Source organism: Hippopotamus amphibius, chromosome 1 (genome assembly GCF_030028045.1).
Source record: "Hippopotamus amphibius kiboko isolate mHipAmp2 chromosome 1, mHipAmp2.hap2, whole genome shotgun sequence".
Taxonomy (NCBI): Eukaryota; Metazoa; Chordata; class Mammalia; order Artiodactyla; family Hippopotamidae; genus Hippopotamus; species Hippopotamus amphibius.
In genome coordinates, this window is record NC_080186.1 from 130,589,815 (window position 1) to 130,602,568 (window position 12,754).

General features: G+C 37.4%; 1 protein-coding gene across 4 annotated transcripts in view; it reads right to left on the minus strand.

The window, feature by feature from the left end:
• Positions 1-2,082: 2,082 nt before the first annotated feature.
• Positions 2,083-12,754, minus strand: part of CPEB4 (cytoplasmic polyadenylation element binding protein 4) — a 60,977-nt gene continuing 50,305 nt past the window's right edge. For all 4 annotated transcript variants that reach the window (XM_057728838.1, XM_057728857.1, XM_057728849.1 and 1 more), the window contains 5 exons: positions 12,435-12,524; positions 11,805-11,923; positions 10,302-10,416; positions 8,965-9,146; positions 2,083-6,497 (listed from right to left, as the gene is read on the minus strand). In XM_057728838.1, coding sequence (XP_057584821.1) covers positions 6,270-6,497; positions 8,965-9,146; positions 10,302-10,416; positions 11,805-11,923; positions 12,435-12,524 — 734 coding nt within the window. In that variant the 3' untranslated portion in view covers positions 2,083-6,269. The remainder of the gene's footprint in view (positions 6,498-8,964; positions 9,147-10,301; positions 10,417-11,804; positions 11,924-12,434; positions 12,525-12,754) is intronic.

Consider the following 12,754-nt stretch of genomic DNA (forward strand, 5'->3'; position numbering starts at 1 on the left):
AAGAGCGTGATCGAAATAGCTTTGCAAGGTGATAGTTCCTGTCGCAGAGGAAACTCATCTTGTTCTCCTGGGGTGGGAGTAGAGGGAGGAGGGAAGGAGGGAGGTGAACTGGAAATGAGACAGGGGTTAGAGGCTAGGCGTTGAACCCCAGTTAAGTTCGCTGCGGACCACGGCAACAGCCCAGGATATAACTCAGGCGGGGCAGGAACAGGAGCCCTTGCAGAATACAATCCGAAGTGGGGACATACTAACACATAGAGCAGTGTGCCCCAAAGTAAATGCCCCGGGATCCTGCATTACCTGGAAACAGAGCCTACAGTCAAAGCCACTTAGGGGGGAAATACTTGAAACAAAGCAGATAGGTTTCTTCACTGCAGAACTTCTCAAAGCCTTGATAAGCCAATTGCCTATTTTGATTTTCCAAGAAACAGGGTGCTTTACTTTCTAAGCTAATTTAATGACAGAACTTTTAATTTTTTGGTTCTTTTCTTGTGGTAAGGACTATCTCAGTGCTCTTAGGATCAGAATCTGGGAAATAAATGTTGAGTTTCTTGTTTATTATTCTGTCATTATATACTTCGGAAAAGTAATTCCCCTTTAAGTGTGTTTAACTCGCTCCATTGACATCTTCAATGTTCCTTAATTTTTAAAATCAGGATTTTCCCAGTGACTTTCTATCTGACTTTAAGTATTTCTCAAACTTAAAAAAAAAATCCCTAAGAAAATGACATTTTCCTTCTGAACTGTGTGTGACTACAAGCCCATTACTCAGTTAAGAAAGGAGTAGAGAGTTTTCCTTTTTCGGTAAGCTACCAGTGAACAAAATAAGAAAGTGCAGCTCTTATAACCTCACACACCCTTTCCATTACCATTCTGTGACTTAAGACACCAGAAGTATTGCACCTACATATTACTTCAAGATAGTTACATCACTTATAGTTGACATATCAATTGCCTAAAATAAATATTTCTTGAAATAAAGAAACTAAATCTACTCGTATCTTTTTTTCCCCCTCTCCTACAGTGCTGAAATCATGTCAGCATGCCCAGGGATACTGCAGAGATGGCAACCAAATGCTACCCACATCTCCTGTGTCCCTGGGACTTTCTCAGGAGCCCTTCCCTGAATTCTGAACATAAGTTGTGGCTGATGCCAGAACTGCCCGCCAAAGCTTCTGTCACCTAGTACTCCTGGGGGATGTTATGCACTGCTGGTTCAGCCTGTATCTCAGAAACCCCTAGAGTTGGAAGAGTTGCATATTGGGAATATTTAGACAAATTTAGAAGCAAAAGACCTCCAGAGTCCATTTATCTCAGGACAAGAACTGCTCCTTCTAGTCTTAAGAATACTATACTCAAGGTAAGAAAGAGCAGAAATTAAATTTGACAAAACGGGATATATTCAGTGTTAGTAGGTTTTATGTTATAATAAACCCTTAAAAGCTTGAAAATGCAGTCTAAAAGATAAATGACTAACACATCACAGTATGCAGTAGTCCCCACGGTTTATGGACCAACCCAAAGATAATACTTTCAGTTCACATGCTCTATTGATTATAATCCCTGAGGCCACATCCTGTGATTGTAGGATCTAGGGAGGAACTGAGTGGTTAAAATTCAAGAGACTTGTTAACCTGGATCCTCTTGTTAGAGTGGCCAGAAATCAAGGCTCTTCACTGACAAAGACCCCAAACCAAACTTCTGAAATACTCACCTTCCCTACTAAATAAACATGTATTCCCTTACTTTCATCGGACGTTTGGCCTTAAGAAGATGACTGCACACTCGGATCCTAGGCTTAGGCCTCACACACACACTGAAGGCTGCAGATGAAAAGACCTCTGCAGAGCAGCGTGTGAACCAACAGTGCAGGCCAAAGACAACAACCACTGACATTTATGGGTTTACATAAGCAAGGCACACTGGCCAGGAGTACTTATATGACCGGACATCTTTTCATTTCGGTTTCTTCTGCTTTGGCCAAAGAATATATTCCGAATATTTTTTAAATGTTATATTCCTAACCGTGGAACAATAGTCAATCTACTTATGTTGAAAATAAATAAGTATATTAAAAGAAAGCTGAGTTAAAAGTTTTATTCATTCAACATCTCACATTACAAATATTTAAAAATTATATGCATACTGGTATAAATAGTCATTTGCAAACTATTTAATAACATTAATTTTCCACTAGCACTTCAACAAATGAACTCTTTTAAAAAAGAACTGTGTTATATAACTTAAGAGTAGAACATACAAAAATAGGAACTTAACGTGAAAATGACTTTAATAAAAAATGAATTACCCTTATTTAAAATGCTATAATAAATACTACAACCTCCCCATACACAGTAAAAACTATATGGAAATTCAGCCAAGTAGTACAATTAACTGACATACTTAAATAACTTTTCCTTCTGATAATATGAGCAATACACTGGAAAAAAAAAAAACATTAGGGATTAGTAAAAACTAGACACCCACTTGCTAAAAGTTTCACTTCCAAAAAATATAACAAAAATCTGATGAAAATTATAAAAACTAATTATACTTTAAATTTTAAAAATATAAAAAATAAAACAGTTGAATACAATATTGTCCCAATTCTTACAATGCTATCAATCACAGTAGCTTTAAAATAAGATAATAAAATAAAGCAAATGACCAAAACCTCTTTTATTCCATTTTTAAAAATAATCTCAAATTTACATTAGTAGAAAGATTGATTTCTGATTCTTTTCTTTAGAAACACCAGCAAGAAAGAGGATTACTCTTAACAGTAGAAAAAGACATTTTTTAAATGTCTGCAATTAAAAACAAAGAATTACACTGCAAAGATCTTTCAAAAGTTTGAAATAAGTATTGCACATAACTTGAAGTTAACTTGCCACAATTCATCACATTCAAGTTTTAAATCACCTTTTAACAGAAGATTCAACTCTTCAAAACAAAAAGGGTGAATTATCAAGTCTTTCCAACAGCACTCTCATAAAATGCTAAATTCATTCACTGCAAGTTTTATTTTGCATTCTGCAGAGGTCTGTGTATGGAGAAGTATATATATTATACCAAAGCATGGGGACCAGAAGGGGAAGGGAGAAGGTTCCTTTACATAGAAAATAATCAGAAACACTTTATTTTACATTGCAAAAATAACCATGTAATTACTCTGTAACTACATTGTAAGTACATGGCTGGGGCCATGCTAGTGCGCTAGAACTACATGCTTGGTACATTGAAGTGATACCCTAAAATCTGTAAACTAATTACATGTTAATTATGTTTTGAGTTACATGGTAACTCCCAACTACAATCCCATGTAATCTGAAGGACATGTAATTAATAAAGTTCAGAGTAATAGATAATAATTGTTTATGCCCTGTAAATTGAAGTGTAACCAAATAATCTGTAAACACGCTTGTCACACAATCACAAGTAAATATTAGTAGAATAACAATTTCTTACATTAGTCATGCATACTAACATTACACACCTGTCCCAATGCAGGCTGTTCTTTTTTCTTTATATATAATTTAAAAGAGCAGACATCTCTGAATCAAACACTTAACATCAATTTATTAATATTAAAAATGGCTAAACATTCACCAAAAATGTCTGCATTATGAATAATTTTAAAAACTTAGTAAGAAGCTGTAGACAATTTTGTTATTTTAAATTTCTACCCTATGCTTATGCATTAAAATTTTTTTTTTTTTTAGGAACTACAGTGTTATCTGTCATTTTCATGCGAATTTTTTTTCTCATTAATTTGTGACTTTACATAGACTATTTCTTAAATTATAGGTACACCAATAGCTGGTGCTGGGGAAGGATGTTTAAGCAACATGCTTTCTCTTCTCTGCAGACTCTAAAATAGCATTGCCAGTGCACAACATTCATAATTTAAAATGTATGCAGAGCACTGAAATGTATAAAAAGCAGAATATAAGAAAATAAAATTTATTAAAATTATTTATATTAAAAAATGAAGTATATGAAGATCTCTCAGTAATAAAAGTACAAAAAGCTACTCTTTGCAATATGAAAAATTGAGGTATTGCATAAAGAGATATCCCGTCAGTGAAAAGTGTGCCTAAAAATGTTCACTGTTGGAAAAACAAGATATACAAAAGTAGTGCCTAACAAATATACATTATGTGCATGACAAAATAAGTTAGCTACAAAAACACTGTACCGAAATTCAGCAGGTCATGTACAAAGGGAAAAATTATTATTCAAAGCTAGTTCTCAAACAGTGTTATTTCTCATCAGCTCATCACGCCTGTTTACTGAGTAGGAACAGCACGATAGCACACCCCAAGCCACCTACGAGCACTGAAAAGAATAAAAAGAGGCAAATGAACACTCCAATTAGAATTATGTCGTTCAGGAGAAAAGAAAAAAAAGTCCCTGACCAGCTACACAAGAGCACCCTCCATTCACATGACCGCTTTCAATATTTGCAGGGGATTCTTTCAAAGCAGCTCCCTTCCTGTGTCTGACTATTAAGACAGCAAATGCCTCCATTTTGACCTTTGGAACTAAACAGGTATATAGTTCATTAAAGCCTGGATTAAAAATAAAGGACTGCTTTTCCTAAAGATGATCAGTGGGGATCATCAGCCAGGTGGTTCCACCGCAGTGCTGGGGCAAGTCTTTGGTTTTGAAGGATCCAAGATGGTACTGTCAGGTAGCACAACTAGCAAGATTGCCATTCGATATTTTTTTTTTACCGTTTTGCATACTGATGATAATCCTTTTCATGGTGGATTAGGGCATTTCATAAGAGAATGTCCGTTAAAATAAAAGTTATTTCCATGACCAGGGCTTCAAGAGACTATTTTCAACTTACCCCTGAAGCATACTGTTCAACACATAATAACGCCTTTCAAAAGCGAGAGTTTTATTTATAATAAAGCATGCATTACTTGATGAAGTTGGCACTTCAAACACTGACTATGTCCCATGCTAAGTTCGGAAACTGTAATGTTATTTTATTTTCTAGGAAGAGTAAGATAAACATACGTACCTTTGCACAGATTTACACAGTTACTTAGTTCAACAGTGCAAAACACTTTGCAACTACTTACTTTTTTTTTCATTTTCTATGTTACAACTAAATTACAGGATACCCAAAGTAACTTTAAATCTAAAAGTAAGCCAATCAGCAGCCAATTTGAATATTGGTTTTGTCTTCCAGTTTTGGCTACACATGGTAGTCTAACACAAAATCAAAAATGATATCCTTGAGGTATCTCTAGATCTGTTTGTCTTTTTTTTTTTTTAACGTCAAAATGGAGAGCAAAGGCTGACACCTGATGAGTGTTAGTAAATTAGGGTATAGAGTTTATATATAACATCAAAAATAAAATTTATACATTTGTTCTTTAGGAGAGGAAATGCTAGTTTTCCCACCAGTTGTCATTAACTCTAGCTTTGGTAGGTTTCCCGGGGCTGTGACCAGATAAGTAAAAGTTCAAAAATAAATAAGTGCACTCCCCTCAGAAGTAAATGTACCCAATTTTTACATTCTAAATTTAAAAACCTGTTTGAAAGAAAATAAACCTAGCTCTGCCTACTTTACTATTTTTTTTTCTGATGTGGTAGTAACTTCGAGGCATAATGAAATTATATTCTGCCTCTAAACCCTTAAACTTAGTAACAATGCTGCTTCAATCTTGCTCACGCATTTGTGTTTGCCTCTTCCCTGTTAATAATTGTTAACTTCCTCCACTGCTGTTAAAAGAATAAAAAGGGGATGGGGAAAAAAAAGAGAGAGGCAAAAAAGATGGAAGAAAAGAAAGAGAAAGGCAAAAGCACTTCCCTGGGGGAAACCCCGCGTCAGGAGCGCCTGCTAGTGTTATTGTTATGTGGTTACTTTCATAAAAGTATTCTTATCTGTTATATTCACAATAATTTAATTAAAAACCCAAAATACTCTATTGTTTCATTTCTCTTTTAATATTTCTCTCTCCTCTAAGAAAATGTTGCAGGAAGTTTGGATCCTCTTGGTCTCCTGCAAAACAAGAGGATGAAACTTCCGTGCAACAGGATGGCAATACAAAAAAGGAGTTCATACATATTGTTTTCAGTGACACGAGAATCTACAAAACACCTATATTATAGGTCATTCTTTCCGTTAGACTATTGTTAAGTTACAGACTGCACAAAAGGACATGCCAGCGTGAAGAGGTTGAGGAAGGGGGCAGAATTAACAGAAGAGTGCACTTATTCTGAGGCCTGAAAATGAGCGCTGCAGTTATCCTTTAGTTCCAGCGGAATGAAATATGTCGAGGACGGTCACCGCCTTCCTTCACCAGGGGCTTGTGGAATTCCCTGCCAGCACGAGAATGAATAGCAGCCCAGCAATATTCACAGTAATACTGCAGACAGGTAACATTAGCACAGAAAAATGGAGCAAATTTTCCCCCACAACGGGCCCCCTGACATTCATCACACAGCTGATCATCCAAGACATATGGCTTAACTTCCACCTGCAATCAAAAATAAAAGAAAGGTGTTTACATCTCTCAGTGCATGGACCAGGCAACGCTGACTGTGTGTGTACATTTCCAGCCACTGTCTGAATGCACCTGCGCCAGTGTGTTCAAGAGGAAGAGGCAACTGCTTTTACTGAAATTAAATTATCATCTTTAAGAAACTGGTAAGGCTTTTACACCATTTTACATTTTTGTCTTACTACAGAAACAGTTTTTAAGGGGAAAACAAGATTCCAGCAGAAATTTAAAAGTGAAGCCAACTTAATGTTTAAGAACATGATGCGGTGAGACCCACAGGCGAGTTTTCAGACACAAACCGTCACTTTAACTAGTGGATCTGGACTCTCGCATATGTGGAATTACAATCTACACAAGAGCAGCTAAGCGATCCCCAGCGCCCAAAACAGCACTTCAGTGTACAGATCAGAGGGCAGCTGCCTGACTTTCGCATCACAAGCCTCTGTGCCATAATAAGGTTTGGGTCACAGTTTCTATTTACAGTGTACACACACATCTTGAGTTATAATCACAAACCTCGAACTCCGGGAAAACAAGAGGCAGCCATGGTACTCATAATCTAAAACCTTGCTTTGTTCTTTGTCAGGAAGCACGGTTTACTTCAGTCTAAAAGTCAGAGGTGAATTTATAAAACTGGGTCTGTTCCAGTGTTCAATAGGCCAATCTGTCATTTGAGCCTCTCAAGCGTTAAAAATAACCTGGCTATTAATTCTCCAGGGAGAAAAGAGTTGGTTATTTTTAGTCTTGGAGAGACTCATGACTGAAGCGCCCTCACACCAGGCTGTGACTACCACTGGTGCCATCCACTTCTGACCAGGAATCCTAACAAAGGTTAGCCATGAACAAAAAGAGAAGAGTGGCACAGAAGGCAGGAAGAGCAGGTGTAACCAGAGGAGGAGGCTTCTGGCCCCGAGGCCATTCCATAACATCTACAGGAAGGCAAGAACACTGGTCAAAGAACTGGATCGTAGAGGAATGCAAATTAAGTCTGAATTTCTAATGGCTAACCTTACAACTCTGAAACCGATGTTGGAATGAAGTGATGAGGTGGGAAACGCTGTTTACTTGGATGTACATATTTTTTAGTGTGAATGAAAAACAAGGAGGCATGTTAACATATACTGCAACTAATCCTGCCCCCTTCCTCCATGTTTATAATAGAATCTATGCCTTTCTCCTTAATATATTCACAGTACGATGACCACTGGGATGGGAAATTTTCAGCTGCCCGATGTGGAATACACATGAAATGGAACATAAGCAGCAAGTGTAAACCACTAGTGACTTGATAGTTTCTACATACTGAATTGAGAAAGACTCAATACAGTCAATCAATAAAGACTTTTTTGAGCCTCAGAGTGTTGGATATCTAAGTCAGCCCTAGTGAAAGAGCCAGTCTGCCATGAAATAAGGGGCTGACACCAGAATGCAAATCAATGCACTACCTTCTTCATCAAGAAGGTCTTTCTATGAAAAAAATCTCAACTGAACTATAAACACTGTGCTTATCAAGGCAGTGGATTCACATTCTGGTGTAAATTCCCATCTCACCACAAATTCGTAACAAACCATGTACCAACTCGAAGTCGGTTCACGGCCACACTTTGAGTAGTACTGGTGTTCAGACAGAGCTCCACACACCAGAATATACACCCATGAGGACAGGGACTCCCTGCCCTAGGCACTCAAATATTTGTTGAATGAGTGAAACACAAAGATAAGAAATTTGTGAATGCAAAGAAAAAAGACGCATAATGGAACACAGAGTCTCAGATACAATACATTAAAAAACGGAAGCGTTAGCTTTGGGGTTTTCTCCAGCCTTCTGATTCTGAGGAGAAATGCAGCAAAGAGGAATTTAAAGTCTGAAAATAATGCTAATGAACTACTCCCTAATTTCAGGCAGTAAAACAGATTACAGATGAAAGGATTCTGAGTTCTTCTACTTCATCTGTTACAATGAAATATTTCTTAGATGTGCAGTCCTCCGAACAAATTTATTCAATCATTTGTTACATAGTGCATAGGAAAATAGGGCTTGCTGAGGTATTCTTGATATCCCAGGTTTCAAAACAAAAAAAAAAAAGGTGAGGAGATCTCAAGGGCATTCTTGTTTGTGTATTTGATATAGTACAAAGGATTTGGCAAATATTTATTGAATGATTAACTGAATAAATGAATGGATGGAGGTGACAGCTTAGGGATGATTAAATGGACTCAAGCAAAGTGACTGTAGTCTTCTGGTTAGGCTATTCAGAAAACTACGAGGCAGAAGAAATTTCTAGGAGACTTTCAGATTTATTCTAGAGCACGCATCTGATGTGTCCTCTAGGCATAGGCATCAACTGTCAACGTATTGTCATGTGAAATTCCCAAATTCCAAGCTTGGTGATGACACAGAGGGCCATTTCTAGAACTTCCCAGAACGTAGTCCGGGACTTACCCGTTTATCTATCTCTCCATGTTGCAGCTGCACGAAGCGGGCACTGATAGCAGCTATGTAACTCTGTTGATTAGAGAATGCGACTCGCCCAGCTCCTTTTGGGTATTTCAGCTCGGGGTCCGTATCAATCCCAGCATAGCACACGCCTCCATACAGCCGGTCCATTATCATGGCAAGCTCCACTACAAACGGAAGGAGCAAACAGGACATTGGAAATCTCATCTGGCTCACCAAAGGTTTCATCAAAAGCAGTGCATCTCTCTGTCATTGTAACAATTATTAAAGTGAAACTAGTTATTTTAACCAGTTGTCCATTGTGTTTATCTTTAACCTACTATAACTAAGGACAGGGACTCTGCTGAGCATTTCACATGTTCACTTTCAATCTACACAACAACCCTATGAAGTAGGTAGTAATTGCCTGGGGGAAACTGAGGCACAGTGAGGATGATCAATCTGTGCAAGGTCATCGGTAGTTAAGTGATTATGGCGGACTTGGCACCCTGGTCTGTCTGCTCTATGCCACAATGTGTCATATACTTACCAGTTAACAATGTACTGCTTAATATAAATAATCATTTGAACGCTAGAAAGCTGACTGGCAGGCTCTTTGGGGGTCCTCCGAGCATATTTCCATCAAAGCCCTTTCAGCTTTCCCGACAGTGTAGCTATTTGTAGCTATTTGACGATTTTTCACATAGAAACTTGAAATAATAAATGCAACTTCTTCTCCATGAAATGTTACAATTTTGAAACTGCATTCATGTTCATTTTATTATGTTCTTTATCTCACTTATACTATTAAACCTCAAATTATTTGAAGCTGGGGACGAAATTTCTTCTGTAAGCACTGCTCTAAAAACACGATGCACTGCTGAGAACCCTGTTGTATTTCAAAGCGCAGTAAGCAGCTGCTGAGCACATGGGGATGCGGGAAGCGGACAGCGAACCTCTCGATACCTAACCCATCAGGGATGGGCTTTTTCTCTTCAACGATGATGAGACTGACGACGTTCACATTATGAGGCCCTGCACTGAGCACTGGGCATCCGCAATCTCATTTAATATTCAAAACAACTCTACATAAAGGACATACTTATAACTCCATTTGACGGATGAGGAAACTGAGAATTCGAGAAATTAATTTGTCCAAGGTTACTCAACTGTTAACTGGGAGAAGACCACACGAATTCAAGCCCAGAAACATGGATTCGAGGACTCTCACTCCTAGACATTATAACTCAGATGCTTATGGAGAATTTATCCTAAAAAGTCTGTATATTTCTTGTGCTAAAGGATAAACAGGGTTTTTTGTTTGTTTCTTTGTTCAATCATACCAGCTCGCAATGGTCGGGGAACACCACCAACAAATATAGTTTTTCGTGGGTCAAGAGGCTGTGAACCATCCATCACGAAGTCACTGTCACTGAGATTCCAAGGCCGAATCTGTACCTAGAGAGTGTGCAAATCAAAACAGCTCATTCTCAACACAATTTACAGAGAAAGGACGTTTAAAATCATTGCAGAGAATTTTACTTTTAAAAGCAATAATCTATATCATTACAAAAATCAATAAAACTGGAAAACTAGAAAAGACTTAAAAGTAGCATATGCCAACCCTTCATTTCATATTTAAGAGTAAACTAACCGAGGTGGAAAGTTCAATTTAATTGCCTATTATAAGCCAAATCACTTAACACTAACAAGCCCTTAATTACCTGTAAGTTAATATTTTACAGCTTATTTGGGCCTCTATCCTACCCAACCCCCCAGTAGCCATATAATTCAAAGTTAGCACGGTATTTGATGTTGATCAGTATACAGTGCTAAGTAAACTAGGATTGTGTGTCCAATCCTATATCCAGGAAATGCAAATTAGCCCTGATACTAACAAGTATGTTGCATTCTTTCAAAAAGCATTTCAGAATAAAAATACTGATGATATTTGCAGTAAACTTTCTATGATAAAACACTTCAGTGTGTCCATTACAACAATCAAGAATCAAGTACCTCAATTCAACTGTTTGCATTTAATAATTGTTAACAAATGCCCACACCAAAGGCTAAGGGGTTGATAGTGGGGTATTCCCAACAAGTATACCAACTGAGTCCCAAGGTCAGAAGGTCCCAAATTTAAATATTTAAATTTAGGGACTAACAGGGAACAAATAAGTCAAACAGAGTCTAGCCACACAGGAATTCTGGGACAACCCCATGACACTAAAGGAGCTCCACAAATTACTGCTTGTGCTGAGCCCACTGGCGCCTCCATTCTGAACTGGACCCCATCACTAGGTACTGGCTGAGTGATAACAGATTGTTGGTTTGCCAGATTTGTCAAAACAGGCTAGTTGCTACTATTCCTAAAGGCTAAATTTTATAATAAAAACTGTTTCAAAAGGAAACCATATGCAATCTACATTTATATATATACATAATTCATTTTACTTGGCGAGAGTACCATATGCAAAAAGTTAGTTAATGACAGTATTGGGTAAAACTTTGATCAAAGAGAGGAAGGAGAAAGACATATGTACTTGTGAGTTGAGTTCTGTTATTCAGAGGAAATTCGGGTACTTTATATTTATCAAATGCATTACCAGGTGAAATCTTTTAATAGAAAGATTCACCAATATTTTAATTAACCAAAACTTCAGTGTCAAAATAATGTGCACAAATATACAGAATGTCAACGCTGGGAACTTGACAACAACTAAAATGTTTCATTTCGAGCCTACTTACAAAGGTGTCAGATAACAGATACATTAAGATGTCTGTGGGGTTTTCAGAGCTAACAGAGGCAAAACCGAGAAGCTATTTTCATGCTAGACTGCACTTACTGGCTTGTCTTTGATAGTGGGACTTGATACACACAGGTAGAGTTTTCCATCTTCTTCAATACAAGCATCAATGAGAGCCTGAACAGAGCTTTCATCTTGAAATAGCAGGAATGCATAGCCTAGTAAAAAATTTTGAACAGCTTTTATTTTTCCTATTTTTTAACAATTCTCCAAGGCTAAGGAAGCATAAAACTAAGGAAGGGAAAAGGTGTAGAAAGAAATGACAACGAACAAACAAAAACCCCTAAAACCCCCCAAACCCCTAACCTCACCCAAAGTCTAATAATATCAACATTAAGTTCAGTTTTGTATTATCTTGAAACCTCTTTTAGAGTAAAATTAAATTTGTATTGAGGGCTTCCTAGGTGGTGCAGTGGTTAAGAATCCGCCTGCCAATGCAGGGGACATAGGTTCGATCCCTGCTCCAGGAAGATCCCACATGCCATGGAGCAACTAAGCCCGTGCGCCACAAAAAAAAAAAAAAATTTGTATTGAAAGTATATATTAAGTACAAATTTTAAAGACACTTGGGAAAATAAGTTTAACAATGAAAAACTGTACAGTGAAGGTAAACATTTATGAAAAGAATACAGGATACACTATACATGTATATTGAATATTGAGAATTACCTTTAGGAGGAAAATAGGATTTGCTCTCTGCTTTATGAGGCCAATCCACAATCAAAGGGCCAAAGCGACGAAAACTAGCTGTGATCTCATCTAATGAACAGCAAACCAAAAAAGCAGATTTAAGTATTTTTATGATCACTTTTGGGAATAGTTTAGAAAAAAACAGTTTCAACTCTACTATTTATAAGAATAGTACACCAAGACCTCCTGCATCTCCTTCACCTGGATTCCCCCACTGTTAACATTTTTCACATTTGTCTCTCTCCTCTTCCCCTTTCTCCTTTCATCTATGCCCGAATCTATCTATCTGTCTATCTACC